The sequence below is a fragment of the Theropithecus gelada genome, chromosome 6, assembly GCF_003255815.1.
Source record: "Theropithecus gelada isolate Dixy chromosome 6, Tgel_1.0, whole genome shotgun sequence".
NCBI classification, from domain to species: domain Eukaryota; kingdom Metazoa; phylum Chordata; class Mammalia; order Primates; family Cercopithecidae; genus Theropithecus; species Theropithecus gelada.
The window spans coordinates 44,327,471-44,345,822 of record NC_037673.1 but is presented as its reverse complement, the minus strand read 5'-3'; the positions used below and the strand labels follow the sequence as shown (position 1 = coordinate 44,345,822).

Genomic DNA, 18,352 nt, shown 5'->3' with positions numbered 1-18,352 from the left:
TCCTTATGAAAAGTAAAGAAGTTCTCTAGGCTTCAGTCCTTCAGAGCTCCCCTTTTACATTCACAGATGTTTATAAGAGGTGCAGTCATTGTCCAATACCCACAAGATGATCAAATTATAACTTACCTGACCATACGCTGTGTCCAAAAATTATTTTCAAAATTCGAAAGGATTTTAAATCACCTATGTCTTCCCTCTTTCTATTTTGAGACAATAACTAAATAATAATATAAAAATAATAGCTAAACCTTTTTAAGCTTGCCTAAACTAGTGGCAGAGTGGGAAAAAAAAAGGTTGATTGAGTCTTTGAATATTGCGCTCCTAATCAGGTAAAGCAGAAAGAAACCAAGGCGTATCTAAGCTAAATATAATCTACAATACCACATGCAGTGCATCCTCAGAAATAATTGGTCAAAAATTCAGATATATATTATACTATTACTATAGCTCAGTCTGTTAGTATAGTTTAATCCCACAAAGTTGCATGCACCTTCAAAAATATTGGTTTATGTTTTGATTAAAATCATCCTTCATTCCTCTTTGTTCTATTAATTTTCAGTTTCAAAAGTATACATAAGGTAATATCTTGCAGTTTACTGACAGTACTTTCTTGTCTTTTAGCCAGACAATGTAAGGAACTGCCTAATCTTTTGCCCCAGAATTCTACCTCCTGCTCTGCTTTGTATTTTCTGCTTATGACATAAATAAAGTATATTAGATTTTGTTCTCTAAGATTCAGACGTTATCCTCTATGGCATGCCATCATCCTTGGGAGGAACAGCACATTAAGTCATTAAAGAAAATTATCTTGATGAGTCATTTTGTCAGATGGTTTACAACAGGATTCCCTTGTAGGAATGGGAAAGAGGAGGAAGAGATGATGGAGAGGCAACATAGTCAGAGATGGCGAGCAATAGCATCTAAAAGTCAGAGGCTTAAGTGTTAACATCCATTATTCCTGACCTTTAGCACCTTACCACCTGTGTGTGTGTGAGTTAAATAATCTAAGTATCTTCCTTTTTTTTTATTTGTAATCGAGACCAACAATAGTATCCTTAGAGGGTTACTGTGTGAATTAAAATATTTTTCAGAATATGCAAATAAATGTGTGTGTGTGTATTTGTACGTGTGTGTATACCTTAGGGCAACTACCAGCATAAGGGAAACGGATGTAAAAAACCACAGATAATGTCTCCTTTATCCTTCACAATCTTTCCTTGGTTTTGGTTTGCAAATAGAGTGAGATATACCTCTTTTGATGAAAAGGAGTGCTGTGTTAGGTCAGAGACTTCCTACAGATACATGGACAAAAGGGTCTCTGACATGTAGTTTTGGCAAAGTCTCTGGTTATGTCAACTTTGCAACAGGGGAAACTCAAGCATTTCTATTAGCCTCCATAAGGCTAACCCATGAAGGAATAAGACAGAAGGTATTCATCTCTCGAGAATAAGTTAAGACACTCTATCTCTATGGGTAGAGTGAAAACATATAATCTGTAGACAACATTGGGGATGGTGTTTCTCATGATACATGACAAATGATAATATGCTCAACTTTCAGATTTTATGTATTAAGCCAATGGGAATTTGTATGTATTGCTCAGGATTTACAAAGCCCATTGAAGAATTTCCAAAATCTGGAACTGTTGGAGAAAAACTCCCCTCTAATGATAATTAAGAAGATACTAAGTTCCAGGAAAATTCTAATCATTTTATAGGTACTATCTCATTTAATATTCACAACAAAATTATGAGGGAGGTACTATTATGTTGCCCATTTTGCAAATAAAATTGAGTCATGGGACACTTCAGTGACTTCTACTGTGGTAATTCACTAATAAATGTAAAGCCAGGAGTTGAACCCAGGTATTTTGGCTCCAGGGGTCACATGCTAATCACAATGCTACTTCTCTACCCTGAACAAACTGCTGAGAATTTTGAAATATGTAGTTTTAGTTCCTTAAGTCTTCTTGAACTAAAATGGGTGGGCACTTCGGGTAGACGATAAACTGCCTTCCCTATTGTGATCTACGAACTTTTCCGAGAAAATTATCTTTAGATGCAGCAATAGAAACTTGTGTATAAGGGGAAAAGGAGCTGTTGTCTACTTCTTACTACTTCCCTCGATTTTCCATTTTTCCTAGGAAAAAAAACTTTAAAAGTCCATGTTTATGGATTTTCCCCCAACACAGAGCAGTGATTCTGCTATTTCAGAGACAGTGTAGATGTTGGGATTAGTCTCTCTGTATCTCAGAATGTCAACACATTTACCAGAAATGAATCTATCAGTTAAATGTAGCCAAGAGATTTAGTTTATCTAGATCCTACAAAGAAGAAATAGTTTACCACTGTTTTCACATATTGAGGTAATCTGACATATTATTGACATGTGCTATAGATTTAATTTAATACCATAGTACAGATATGTGCTTTGATAACTTATTTTGAAATCTAAACTGAGTGGAGTTGTTTCAATATTTATAGGGTTGAAAATGCAGAGTTAGCAAAGGAAACATTTTAATTAAAACAATATTTTTCTATGTATGCTCAGAGTAAAATGAAGGGGAATTCTTTTAAAGCCTTATTACTTTCTTCCATATATTTGCTGGAAATACTTGCTGGGTTTTAAGACACATTGAATAAGATTTGCTTGTTTGTTTACCAATGTTTTGAGCCTTTTGTTTTTAGAACCACAAAAAAAAAAAAAAAAAAAACCTCAATAGTTTCTTTTGATTTTACTTTTCTTCCAAATAGCTTTAGGATTATTTATTTAGCTTTTTCAAATTGTATGTTTTAGGCATCCTGGAGATAACATCAGTAGAAATCGGAGTTGTTGCCGTCAAAGCCATTAACAGCAACTATTACTTAGCCATGAACAAGAAGGGGAAACTCTATGGCTCAGTAAGTATTCTGCTTTTGTTTTCAAATCCACTTCAGTAAATCATTACCACAGTTTTGGAATGTTTCCTCCAGACACTGAATAGCTTTGTTATCCTTCTATTGCTAGTAAATAGAGCCACAGTGGGTCGGTCACCACTGTTTCAAGGGCTGGCCAAACAGCTCTTCCAATTCTCTAATCTCCTCTGTTGTTCACCCATTAGTCCACCACACAGGCTGCTGCTGGCATGTGTCTGTGAATGTTCTAAACTGCTAACCAAGTCAGGCTCTCACGGAAGCATCTGGTCAGATTGGCACGGGAACTGCAGACAACTTGGAGAAAAAACACTAAGAATAAAGATCTTGAATTGAGTAGAAACCCATGTATTATGTGTGTGTTATGGCTGAAGATAAAACAAGGGCTCAGATGTTTTGCATTTTGTTAAAATCTGAAAATGGGAAATGCATCAAGAGACACCATTTTGCTTGTTGTTCAATCAACTCTAGAATTTTATTTATCTAGACAATAACCATTAATTCAAATTATGCCTCAAAATCATATATATGTATATGGGAAATATTCTTCGCAATAGGGTCCTTGTGGAGCAGATATCCCTGCAGTGCTTTGGGCACATCCATGGCTGTATTCCATACCAGGTGTTGAGTATTTGGAATACCACTTCTGCAATCTTGGATCAAACTCATTTAAACCAATTTTTTAGAAATTTAAGATCTCACCTAAAATACCAAATAGTTGTTTTATAATTGCAATTGTAACAATAATTAAATTACCAGCAGTGAGACAATTTGTCCTGTTCAGGTCCTTAGAAAAAAAATGCATCAATCAATCATATCAACATCTACCATATGCCAGATACTGTTTGACATATCAAAGATGCATAAGAAAGAAGTATAGAAATGGGCCTTGACTTCAAATAATTTATAATATATTTAGGGGAAAATGTTAACAAATATGAAATAATTACAGCATCATTGGTTGTTACATGTATGAAAGGATCAAGTATAGTAAAGCAGCCCTATGATAAAGTTGGGAACTAAGTTTCAATCTCTTAGCTGTCATTCGAATGATGACAGGGGTATGTTAGTTTGTGCATGTGGATCCATCTTATTGTGTCCCTCCCATAGGTACATCAAGGGGATGCTAACTGAATTTCATTTTTTTTTTCTCTGGATTCTACTGCAGGGGAGTATATTGAAGGCAGCTGTAAACTTGGAAAAATTTTAACTGAATTTTTTGGAGAACATGTAATGTTACATATGGCCAGAAATAAAATCTGTGACACAAATCTCTTAAATAATTTTATATTTTTCAAAACAGATCCTGTGTCATTTTTACACTTTTATGTAATCAAAAAGGAATTTCACTTTAAAATTGTAGATAAACTTACTTTATTGATTAGCATAAGGCTGATGATAGTGACCATTTAGAACCAGCAGCTCTCAAACTTGAGTATGCATCAGAATCACTGGAAGGGCTTATTAAAAGACAGAATAATGGTACTCACAGCCATATTTTCTGATTCAATAAGTCTGTGGTGCAGTTCAAGAATTTCCATTCCTCATATGGTCCCAGGTGTTCCTGATGCTGCTGTTGCAGTAACCACAATTTGAGAACTGCTGGTCTGGATGTAGGGTAACCTTGCGTTTTACAAATATCAGATTCACTTTTAACTGGGAAGTCAAGCATGCTTTGAGTTGGTCCCTGGGACTAGGGTAAATGGTTTTTTTGTGTGGGGGTCAGAGGAATTTTAGTAAAATTTCTCCATTACCGTGGCTCCCCTAATGAACCCAGAGGAATACCAGACGATTATAAAAAGTGGTTCCATTTAGGGGTTCACATCATAATCACTTTTGAGGCATGTTTAATGTTTTCATTACTTAGTCTAGACCCAACGTCTTAAAGTCAGCTAATACTAATTTAGACTAAGGAAGAAAATGTAAATAATTTTAATGAATATAAAATATTTTAAATAATTTTAATTGATAAAATATACTTATTTAAAAACATGACATCAAGGAGAAATGGATAACTTTCAAATAAACTCTGACATAAAAATATTTAATAATTTTCTTCACATTTCTCCTTTTTTCTTCTGCCCCAACACAGCTCATGGATTGTGCTTATGCTTCATCTTGAGCTCTAAGCTCTGTGAATTATTTCATTCAAATTCTTTATCTAAAGTACAGTCCAGTGGCTTTCTATTATCTTCAGTGGCACTTAGCTGAGATTTCTCTCATTAATGTGTTTTTTGTTCACTGTCTTCTCCCAGTAGATTGTGACCTTGGAGACAGCGAGGTCAGTCTTGTCCCCCGCTATTTGTTCAGCACTTAGAACTGTACAGAGCACAGTTATACACTGCATAAACCTAACCTCTCCTGGAAGCTCAGTCAATTACAGAACATGATTTACACTTCCAGCCTGTCTCAGAAAGAAACTCATTCTCTAACCATAATATTCTTTTTTCTGTGACTTTACGTTTCTACTAGGAATAATGAAAAATTATGGCTTGTTAAAATTAAACAAAAAATGTATTCAAGTTGAATGTTCTGCTCAGAATGGAATAGGACTAACATCAAAATTTATGAATGCATATCTAATATAATTCTGTATATTAGGTGACAACTCTTGTAATTTCTACCTTCATTTTTTTGTTTCATATAGTATCCATCGATTCCGTAAGCCCTCCTAAAAATCTAATTTGGGCAAAGATTCAGATTGACTGATTAAACCAGTTTTGTATCTATTCTCTTGAATGATCTTCCTCTATTTCTTTTTGGAAACTATATACCTTTCTTATATTTTCATTATTCGTTATCAAAGCAATGTATCTATTATATTGTGAGTTTTCTCCTGACTGATGGGATTCAGTAAATAAATTATAAAACGGAATTAAATAGAATAGGCCTTCATAGAGCATGATTTAAAGACCAAAGAAATTTTTCAGGTAGCTGGAAAAAATCCAAACTTCTTTTTAAGAAACTCCCCGAACCCTGCTTTTGAGAGCTTGCCATAGCCTGCATTTTCTTTTTATACATTACTGCTTATGATTTTCTTAGATCCTGTCAACAATATATTTGAGGCCCCTTCTCCAGAGATTTTGGTACGTTTGACCTATGGCCCAAATATTTAAAACATCTGAAAGAAAAGGCTGATACATGTGCACTTCAATTTAAGAAACATTACTCTATAAATTAATTTTTGGGAGGAAAATTAATTAAGCATACATTCCTACTTTTCTCTACATAGCTTCATCTGAAATATGAAATCACCTCAAATAATCTCAGTCCTTCATTAGCCTCTAAACGTACCCCATTTATTGAAATGAACATAATTATCCATATTTTAAAAATTAACTCTGCTTTGAAAAGTAGGTAGTTTTAGACAGACTGAGATAAAGAGAATAAAAGTAAATCTATACTAAGGATTTATATTCCTTTGAAATACAGAATTATTTTTGTTTTATCAAAATCCTTACCTTAAATAATTTACCTTTCCTTCTTACTTTCAGCCAGTTAAATCATCATTTGAATGTTATGTTTAAATATTACTTTATAGAAGAGAAGTATTTAAGACTAAAATATTTCAGGACAGGTAACTTGAGCTGGTAACATTAACATAAAATATATCTGCTTCTTATGGTTCTGATGATGTTCAAAATTGTGATATATCCTATAGACACCTAGGTATATAAACATATACATTTTCAGGAATTTGGAATTTTGTAGAAATTTCAAAATGTCTCAAGGTGAGAGAAACTGCCAAGTAGAGTCCTCAACTGAACTATGCCTACGGGGCCCTTGCTCTGGATGAAGAAGTTAGAACCAGAGGGCAAGTGCTCCAATTCCTTAGCTTCTTAGGAAGCTCTTAAGAGTAAGATCCTGGATTTGCGGAGTGAGTGAGAGCAAAGCCTTGGCCAGGTGTGTCTCCTTAAATCCAGCTGGCCTCCTGAACAAAACCAAAGCTCTATGGCTATAGGATGGAACTTCCCAGGATCAAAGTCCTTAGGCTTATACAATATAGGCATTGCTATTCACCATGCTCACAATTACTTCAACACAGTAGTTCACAAAATGAGGAATTCCATGTCCTAGTTTTCAATCCCTGGAGTTCATGAGCAAAATCTGTCAAAATTCCAAGCTATAGAATATTGTAAATAATTTCATTAAATTAAGAAATTTGATATTTGGAAGGAAGATATCCCCCTTTTTGGTTATGTAGAACTATTTGGTTTTGCTATAAGATCTGCTTTCTTATGAATGTGTGTGTGTATTTATTGTGGATTTGTAGGTAAAGTTTGCAAACTTGACAAGCCCATATCTTTCCTTTAGTTCTATTTTTTCCCATTGGCCCCTGGTTATTACTGTAAAAGAAGCATTATAACACTATTATTTATTACTGACTCATCACAAATATTGTTAGTGGGATGTCTACTTCTTGACAATTATTCTAGGCCCTTAAACCATGTAATATTCAAAGCGCATCAGCTTTTTAAAACGGCTTTCAAAAAATGACTATGATGATCAATTAAAATGTATCATGTGCTTTCAAACAGAATGTGTTTTGTGGCTCTGAGATTTACTTTTCTATTGTTGACATTATGTATTAAGCACACACCTTAGGTACAGATGGCAACTACAAACAGAATCCTTGGACTGGAATTCTCTGGATCATTTGTATCAAATGAAATCAAGTACAATCACCATAGGAATAAAAGAGTCTGTTGTTTTTCCTTTGCAGAAAGAATTTAACAATGACTGTAAGCTGAAGGAAAGGATAGAAGAAAATGGATACAATACCTATGCATCCTTTAACTGGCAGCATAATGGAAGGCAAATGTATGTGGCATTGAATGGAAAAGGAGCTCCAAGGAGAGGACAGAAAACACGAAGGAAAAACACCTCTGCTCACTTTCTTCCAATGGTGGTACACTCATAGAGAAAGGCAATGTTTGTGGATGCAGCAGAACCATGGCTCTTTTGGCAAGAATAGTGGATATTCTTCATGAAGACAGTAGCTTGAAAGGCAAAGACATGTTGCAGATGTCTGCTTGCTTAAAAGAAAGCCAGACTTTGAAGGTTTTTGTATTCACTGCTGACATATGATGTTTTTTTAATTAGTTCTGTATCATGTCTTATAATCGAGATATAGGCAGATCAAATGGGATAGAAGTTATTCCCAAGTGAAAAACGTTGTGGCCGGGTTTTTGTTGTTGTTGTTGTTGTTAGGTTTTTGTTTTGAAACTTCTGAGATAGAACTTAAAGGACATAGAACAATCTGTTGAATGAATGATCTTCGGGAAAGTTATTTATGGAATACGAACTCATATCAAAGACTTCATTGCTCATTCAAGCCTAATGAATCAATGAGCAGTAATACACGCAAGCATTTACTGGAAAGCACTTGGGTCATATCATATGCACAACCAAAGGAGTTCTGGATGTGGTCTCATGGAAGAATTGAATAGAATTTAAAAATATAAACATGTTAGTGTGAAACTGTTCTAACAATACAAATAGTATGGTATGCTTGTGCATTCTGCCTTCATCCCTTTCTATTGCTTTCTAAGTTATTTATTTAATAGGATGTTAAATATCTTTTGGGGTTTTAAAGAGTATCCTCAGCAGCTGTCTTTATCTTTTCTTTTTCTTCAGCACACCACATGCATGTTCACGACAAAGTGTTTTTAAAACTTGGCAAACACTTCAAAAATAGGAGTTGGGATTAGGGAAGCAGTATTAGTGCCCATGTGCTATCAGTTGACTTAATTTGTATTTCTGCAGTAATAACCATCAACAATAAATATGGCAATGCTGTGCCATGTCTTGAGTGAGAGATGTCTGCTATCACTTGAAACCATACATTACTCTCGAGGCTTCCTCTCTCAATAAATAGACCAGAAGGCCAAATTCCTCTCTTTCAATACATCAATTTACCTCCAAGAATATACTAAAAAAGGAAAATTAATTGCTAAATACATTTAAGTAGCCTCGCCTCATTATTTACTCGTGATTTTTTGCCATATGTCATGGAGGTAAAGTGACTGTCCACATCTCTAAAAACCCTCTGTAAATTCCACATAATGCATCTTTCCCAAAGGAACTATCAAAGCATTTGATATTAAGTGCAACTCTCCCAGGGACTTAAACTGAGCAAATCAAATGTATACTGGTATATGTGTAACCATATACAAAAACCTGTTCAAGCTGTATGACCTCATCTTTACAAAACCAAATAAAACTTGTTTTCTGTAAATTTAAAGAGCTTTACAAGGTTCCATAATGTAACCATATCAAAATTCATTTTGTTAGAGCAGGTATAGAAAACAGTACATAAGAGTTTACCAATCATCATCACATTGTATTCCACTAAATAAATACATAAGCCTTATTTGCAGTGTCTGTGGTGATTTTAAAACTGTAGAAAAAAACTATTTGTTCTAAATAATTTTAATCAATACCTATAAAAGCATATTGATGCTGCAATTTTAGCTTCATATTTCTTGTTTTGAAAAAGTGTTTTATTGTTTGGACACAGTATTTTGGTACCAAAAAAAGACTCACTAAATGTGTCTTACTAAAGTTTAACCTCTTGAAAGGCTGGTGTTCTGTGATTCTCTTACAAACTTATAGGTGTCAGTACTTAACCAGCACTTCCATTTAATCTGTTATTTTTAAATTTGCTGTATGAAGAATTTTTTTGCATAAAATAATCCTATAAAAGGTCATATTCTTCAAAAGAATTGTATTTCAGAAGAAACACATTTGAGGCACTGTCTTTTGGCTTATAGCTTAAATTGCATTTCATCATACTTTACTTCCAACTTGTTTTTTGGCAAACGAGATTATAAAAATGTTTAATTGTTGTGGTTGGAATATGGATGTTAAAATTCAATTGGTAATTCAGTCTGTGAGCTATAATGTAATGTGTTCCTATCAAAACTAGGTATCTTTTTTTCCTTTATTTTAAAATAATAATTGCACCTGACACATAAACATAGACCACCCACAACCAAAATTAAATGTTTGGTGAGACAAATACACATTGGATGACCACAGTAACAGCAAATAGGGCACAAACTGGATTGTTATTTCACATAGCCATTTAGATTACCAAAGAGGCTATGTGTAAACAGTAATCATTATAGTACTCAAGACACTAAAACAGCTTCTAGCAAAATGTATTACAGTTTGCAGACACCAAAAATAGAAAACATCTCCCTGTCTCTCCCACACTCCCCTCACAGTAAGACAAAAATCCTGCCTGGTGCAGTAGCTTACACCTGTAATCCCAGCAATTTGGGAGGCTGAGGTGGGAAGATGGGATGGCTTGAGTCCAAGAGTTCTGGACAGGCCTGAGAAACCTAGGGAGACATCCTTCTCTTAAACAAAACAACACAAAACAAAACAAATGTAGCCATGCGTGGTGGCATGTACCTGTGGTCCCAACTACTCAGGAGGCTGAAGCAGAAGGATCTCTTGGGTCCAGGAGTTTGAGGCTGCAGTGAGCTATAATCTTGCCACTGCACTCCAGCCTGGGTGAACAAGAGCCAGAAAGAAAGGAAAGAGAGAAAAGACAGAAAGACAGGAAGGAAGGAAGGAAGAAAGGAAGGAAGGAAGGAAGGAAGGAAGGAAGGGAGGGAGGGAGGGAGGGAGGAAGGAAGGAGGGAAGAAAGGAAGGAAGAAAGGAAGGGAGGAAGGAAGGAAGATTGTTTGGTAAGGAGTAATGACATTCTTTTGCATTTAAAAGTGGCATGTTTGCTTCAAATGGAAATAGAATTCTGGTCCCTTTTGCAACTACTGAAAAAAAAAAAAAAATCAGTTTCAGCCCTGAATGTTGTAGGTTTGGAAAAAAAAAAAAAATTGGAGATTTTGAGAGCTCTGCCTCTGTAGGAGTATGGCCCTAGGCCCACAAAGTTAAAGTGCATCAGCCACAAATATGTGTCTATTTGAGTTTTGCTTCTGAAAATACTCCTCATAAAGGTATAGAATCACTCTCTCCTCCTAACTCCCAAAAGGCCGAACAGTTATAGCATGTTACATTTAAATAAAAACAATAAAAATGTTGGGAAAAGAAAATTAAAATATTGTCCTTGTTTGTTTTATTAGTCAGAAACTCTACCTGGTAATAAAGAGAGAAGCTCAAGTATGTGCATGGCAGGATGTGGTTAAATGCCCAACAGCCCCAAACAACAACAGAAAAAATAAATTACTCAAACATTTGTAAGGTTTCTTTAATGTTTCACATGTGTGAGTTAGCTATCCTTACTTTAATAACAACCAAATGCTTTCAATCTTTCTTAAGTATTCAGGTCCACCTAATTTACAGAGTGGATAAAGAAAAATGAATTGGAAACGAGGATGGCTTGTGAAACAATGGAAGACTTTTGGAGGAAAGCCAGGTGGCTGCACAATCTGATTTCAAGGGGACGAATGACAAATGAATTTGATTTGAAAATTAGAGAGAAAAAATACATAATAATGCAAGTTGCTTCCAGGGCCCAAGCAAGTTTATGAACCCAGTTTACATAGATCAGCATTAATGCTGCACAGTTCTAATAATTTGGATGCTGCCAATTCAAGGTTTATGATTATTCAGTGAAGTAAAATTTACCTTTTTCATATTAGTGAAGGGTTAGCTGGTTCTAATTTTGTCTAAATAAAGTTTTATATATATATATACACACACATATATATATATATGTATGTGTATATCTTAAAATATTTAAGAGATGTCTAGTACATTAGAAGTAGGACATATACATGAAAACAGATACCATATTGATTAAGAGTTCTTGTTTATTTCATGAAGTAGGACTTTTCCAACTTAAACTGAAAAAAATAAAAAATAAAAAGGAAGAGGAATATCTTTGAAGGATGCTCAGGAGAAAAAGGAACTCTGAGTTCTATAGTACTTAGAAATGAAGCAACGAAGATCTGCTTCCTCTCAGACATTCATTTTCTCTTACCTTTTATTGGTTTTATTTGGTTAGGCTAGATTGCTTCGAGTCTACTTCTCTCCTACTACAAAACCAAAAACCCCAAACACCTTTCCTGCAAGATCCAAAAAGGTAAACATCCTAGATGTAACCCTTATTGGCCAGGTTTGGATCACATACCAACCTCTAGACCAATCAGTATAAGAGATTTGGGCATTGCCATTGACCAATCTTCAGTGATATGACCACAGAGAGGCAAGGTGAAGATTTTGGCAGCCCACACAACTGCAACTAGTGAAGAAGAGTACACCAAGGAGACAGCAGTGCTGCAGGTGCAAACACCAAATGGTTGTTTGCTACATCTTATTAAATGAGACTATGATGTAAACACATTTTCTATTCCTATATTTCCCACCAATTCCAGTTATTCTTCACCTGTTTGTCCAAATCAGAAAGGTTTCAAGATCTTTCTCTTTCATATGTTCTTTACCATCGAAAGATTATATTTGCATTGTTTTGTTTTAAGCCAAGAGTAGGGTCCTGGATATAGCTAGGCTCACTGTGGTTTTGCAGACTTTATATTGGCATGAATGCAAGTTTTCACTGAATAAAAAGCTGGTCCTTCTACTTCAACCTGTATCACAACATGATGTTATAAATGTTTCTTTCAGTTTATCCCAAGAGTATGTGCTAGTATTTTCAAATATATCAAAATATAGAAAAATTCTGAAACCCTGATGTCATTCATTTTTAAGTGTAAAATAAAAAAAGAAAAAAGAAAAAACCTGATTTTTCTTTTACTACATTCAACTACATTCAACATGTGACAAAAGGAAACTTTATCACCTAAACTTTATCTATTTATCTTTATTTTTGCAGAATAGTAAAAAATACAACACAAAATGCCCTTGCAAGTGAATAATCTGTGGAAAACACCTTCATTAATACCATGTATTAGTTAAAATGGAATAATCATGATCGAACTAATGAGGTCAAAGGAATTAGTCTTGTTCCTAAGTGGCTAATAATGAACATTTCCATGAGCCTGTTCCATGATAGCAACAAAGGACAACAATTTCATACACAGAGAAAAGCCATATGCCAAACATACATGCATGTGGCATGTATTATCTTACACATTTTTATTATCCGCCACAAAAGAGTCCATGTTCATTGTTTAATACAGGCAATTGCATCCTCTAGAGATGAGCACAGCAAATGAAGAATCAAAATACCCCATGTTCCTCATTACAACCGTAAATTGAACATATGCCTTCATACAACTTAGGCAGTGACCCCAGCTATAGAATAACCAACTACAGTGAGGCCTTAGCTCTCCTAACGTTTGGTTTTAATTACCTTATACACATCTTAAATGCCTAAATCATCTTACAGTTTTCTAAATTAGTTATTATCTCTGTGGTCAATTTAAGCTGCTGACAATGCAAATATTCCCAGCGAGGTCTTTCAAGGAGAAGTAACTTAAAACCAGTGTTTCATGAGGTATTACAATTTTTAAAAGACTGCTTTTTATGGTTACAAGAAGTATTAGGGTTGGGGTCACTAATCGAATCAACTCAGCATTAAAAAGATTTTAACATCAGGTATATAAACACTAAATGTCTTGATAGTCATTTTTTTCAGTGACATAATATGTTTAGATATCAATGGTGTTTAAGTCAATACCTATAAAATGTTACAAGAAAAATATACGTTTTAGGGGGTTTTCCCACTGAGGAAAACAAGAGAGAAACACTGAAATATGGTATGAATGTAAGTAAAGATACAAACAATACCTTATTTGCTTTCCTGGCAAATCAGATACTGCATTTTACAATTTGTGTTTATTCTCATGTAGCAAAACATGAAACTAAATGCTATTTTCAAGTCAGTGTCAGCAATCATTTCTCCTCATCTTATAAAGTTCTGCATTTCATCCTCCAAGGTCTCCTAAGAAATGTTCAAATCAGTATATTTCAACTGCAACAATTAGCTTATCTTTCTCTTTCTCCTCATTTTCAATGCCGGGTTATATTAAATAGCTATGTGATACGTATTCCCTTATTAGACTCACAAGAAAATTATAGACTTTATTTAGACCAATCATCTACTTCAGCTGCTTCAAGTGAGTAAAGACTCCATAGTAATATTTGTAGAGATTGTTGGAGGCAATTAGTATTGAGAACCTGGAATTATTGTTACATTCTCCCCATTTTAAAACATTTCTCTTTCTTTCCACACATATAAGTATTCCCTCATGATAAAATTATCCCTAATGATTTAAATTAATTAAACTTAGTATTGGAAGAAACTAAACATACGGGCTACTATGGGTTGAAGTCCTAATTCCCAGTACCTTCCAATGTGGCTTTATTTAGAAACAGGGTCAATGTAGATGCAATTAGTTAATATGAGGTCAGGCTAGAATTGGGTGGACCTGTAATTTGACTGATGTCTTTATGAAAAGGAGAAATTTAGACACTTGCTTGCACACAGGTAGAGCTGTCTTAGTCCATTCAAGCTGCTATAACAATATTATTATAAATAGAGTGGCTTTTATAAACAATAGAAATTTATTTCTTACAATTCTGGAAGTCTGAGACCAGGGTGCCAGCTTGACTGAATTCTGGTAAGAACCCACTTCCTGGTTCATAGATGATTCCCTTCTCACTGTATCCTCACATGACAGAAGGGAAGAGGAGGCTTCCAGGATCTCCTTTATAAAGGCACTAATCTAATTTAAGAGGGCTCTCGTCTCATCACCTAATCACCTCCCAAAGGCCCCCTCCACCTCTTACTACCATTGCATTGGGGATTCGGTTTCAACATAGAAATTTTGGGGAGACAAACATTCAGTCTGTAGCAAGAACACCAGGTGAACATGAAAGCAGAGATTAGGGGTGGTGAGTCTTCAAGCCCAGGAACACCAAAGCTTGCCAGTAAACCACCAGAAATTGGGAGAGAGGTGGGGCACGGATTCTCCCTCAGGAAGAACCAATTCTGCCAACACCTTGATTTCAGACTTCTAGCCCTCAAAACTGTGAGAGAATACATTTCTGTTGTTCAATCCATCCAGTCTGTGATACTTTGTTATGGAAATCCTGGGAAACTAATATAGGGCATGTAACTTAAGACCACAGAACTTATAGTTGGGAAGTGGTCTTACACACCTGGAATCATAAGTCAATACAAGAATTGTTTGCTCCAACCTTCATATTAACAAAAAAATCCTTAACAAGCTCCTAAGGCATGCATGTACAGTTTTGCTCAGTAAATCTTTGCTTAATCAACCCGTTGATTTTTTTTTTTTTTTTTAATATTCCCATAGTCATGGGGATGCCATGTGACTATGGTACACTTTTCCCTTAAAGTGTTTGTATGGTTGTCTGAATGGCCCTACACATAATAGGTTCGAATAACTACATTTGATCTATATCTCAATATGCAAATTAGGTGAGTTTGGTGTAGGCCAGAAAATTTAGTGTGGAATAGACATGCTATTGAGGGTTGTGATTTTTTTTTAAATTTATTTTTTATTATTATTATACTTTAAGTTCTAGGGTACATGTGCATAACGTGCAGGTTTGTTACATATGTATACTTGTGCCATGTTGCTGTGCTGCACCCATCAACTCGTCAGCACCCATCGACTCGTCATTTACATCAGGTATAACTCCCAATGCAATCCCTCCCCCCTTCCCCCTCCCCATGATAGGCCCCGGTGTGTGATGTTCCCCTTCCCGAGTCCAGGTGATCTCATTGTTCAGTTCCCATCTATGAGTGAGAACATGCGGTGTTTGGTTTTCTGTTCTTGTGATAGTTTGCTAAGAATGATGGTTTCCAGCTGCATCCATGTCCCTACAAAGGACACAAACTCATCCTTTTTCTTGACTTTCTCTGTTTACTAGAGAAATAATAAAAAATGTAATCAGACCATTACATACAATATAATTCTATTCATGGCAGCCTCTACTAGCTTCTGATAATTTATAACAGTTTTTATGGAGTAACACCTCTCTTAATGATTTTTTACACAAAAATGTTTGAAATTACACGATCAAGGAGACATGACTATAAAGTAATTGAATTGGCCAACATTTCAAAATTTATATATTCAAATAATATTTCTCACTTCAGATTAGAACATTAGAAGACTATTTATATTACTAGTCTTCATGTTAGAAATCAGATGCTCTCTTAAGCAACTCTTATGCCCTGCCAATGCATGTGTTTGATCCCAGTGACTTTGCATCCTATCCATGGAAGTTTATACCCAGGGATAGGTACATGGTCCCACAACCATTTACAGCCCTAGCTTCTGTCTTTTTTAGTCTTCCTTTTCCTAATAGAATTGCAGAATTAACTTTTGAGTCCAAATGCATTACTAAATTGGTTCCTTCCTATGTTCCTACTGTGTGCAACTATAAGATAGGTAAATAATAAGGATTCCCTTCTCTGAACAATTTAGTAAGTCCATCTGGAACAAGCAATGAATAAAATAAAGGAATTTTTGTGTTATGTAGCCAAAAGTTACAAGGATCTTTTGTAAATACAGTCCCATTTGCCAAACCTTCTCTCCTAATTATCTTATTTCTTTAAAATGTTTTTGAACCATTAACATCTACCCAGGTTTAAGCACCATAATTCTTTAATCACCACCTGATGTTTCACAGACTTTCTAATCTGTCATTCCTCTTTGATAAACACAAAAATCCCAAGCTGTCCTTTAATGTTATAGGAAAGTAAAAGCAAATTTAAGATCTTGACTAAAAATTTAAACTACTGGGTCAAGAACCTTTGTTTTCAAATTATACTTGACTCATAAGAGCGTCTATATTAATGATTTTCTCTGTTAAAGACAGTTGAAGGCAAGTATTTCACAACCTCTGTGCTATTGATGTTTTACACTGGACTGCCCTGTACCTTGTAGCAGGGATACTTAGCAGCATCCCTGGCCTCTACTAACCAGATGCCAGTAATGCTCTACCAGTTGTGACAGCCAAAAATGTCGTTAATTGGGGGTAAATAAACATTTTTATAATATTGAGTTTTCTCCAACCATGTACTTAATTTTTCTTTTCCTCAAGCCTTGTTATATGGTCTGCACATTTCTCATTAGGTTTATTGCTAAGTATTTTATAATCTTTTCCATTTTGGTTGTGATCTCTGTTCATTACATATTTAGACTAACCGTGAGTTTATCTTAATTTTAAGTTCACATGGGAAGATGTATTGTCTAGTGGGTATTTGGGGGAAAATCCATCCTTCGCTGGTAATTTGCTGGTGAAGCCAATCATATCTAAAATGTTGACAGTGCTTTGTATCTTATCCTCCTGTCTTCACCATGTGAAATTCTGTCTCCATTGTGCTGTTAGTAGTTAAACAAGCAAGGAGCTAACAGACCTTCAACAAAATAGACCTCTGCAAAGGAAATACAATTATGGTGGGATAACCCATGCTAGGTGATTATAGGAGCACTCAGCATTCAAAATACCATAAATGGACTTTAAGACACAACACAGCCCTATTACCAGAAAACTTGTTTAAAATTTGGTTGCTATATCAAATGCAGCAAATTAGTTGAAATGTTTATCTCTATCCTTCTACTTTATTTTATTTTATTTTATTTTATTTTGGAGGCTGAGTTTTGCTCTGTCTCCAAGGCTGGAGTGCAGCGGCACAACTCGGCTCACCGCAGCCTCCTCCTCCTAGGTTCAAGCAATTCTCCTGCCTCAGACTCCCGAGTAGCTGGGATTACTGGTATATGCCACCATGCATGTCTAATTTTTATATTTTCAGTAAAGACACGGTTTCACCATGTTGGCCAGGCTGGTCTCGAACTCCTGACCTTGTGATCTGTCTGCCTTGGCCTCGCAAAGTGCTGGGATTACAGGCGTGAGCCACTGAGCCTGGCCTATCCTTCTACTTTAATATCTTAATCTTATAAATGGGAAAATTGAAGTTCATTTTACTTTCCAGAGCTTACTGCTAGATAATGAAGCTGGTATCCTGACTAAAATCACTCTTCTTTCCGTTATATGCGTATATATTACTTTCCAAAAAATAAAACAAATCAGAATGATATTCTTTATAGCTCAATGTTCAATTTTTCAGGAATGCAATTCTAATGATAATGAAGGTGTTTCACATTAATGACACATCTCACATTGTGGATACTTTTTGGGAGGAACAGCATGTACTTTTGAATCAGAGAAACGTAACTTCTAATCCCAACTCTGCCAAGTTCTAGAAGTAAACTTAGAAAAGTTACCTCATTTAAGGTAAAAAAGAATGAACAAAAATCTTGGACAATAATTTCTAACACTTGGGACAGTCATTAGGATTGAATGTTATCATATTTGTTAACTGTTTTCTATAACTGCTGGCCAGAATTAAGTGCTCAGCACGTGTTGGTTTCCCGCCCTTTCTGGTCAATTGTGAACATTTATTAAAAGTTTCCTTATGTGCTAAAGTAATGACTGGGTCACCCTCAAACTCTCCACATGTGCTCAAGGGATT

At 35.2% G+C, this 18,352-nt stretch overlaps 1 protein-coding gene across 1 annotated transcript in view; it reads left to right on the top strand.

Moving 5' to 3' along the window:
* The window catches only part of FGF10 (fibroblast growth factor 10), an 85,289-nt gene extending 74,810 nt beyond the window's left edge, over positions 1-10,479 (top strand). Inside the window, exons 3-4 of the mRNA XM_025388453.1 lie at positions 2,797-2,900; positions 7,636-10,479. Of these exons, the coding sequence (XP_025244238.1) occupies positions 2,797-2,900; positions 7,636-7,833 (302 nt within the window). The 3' untranslated portion in view covers positions 7,834-10,479. The remainder of the gene's footprint in view (positions 1-2,796; positions 2,901-7,635) is intronic.
* The last annotated feature ends 7,873 nt before the right edge of the window (positions 10,480-18,352 follow it).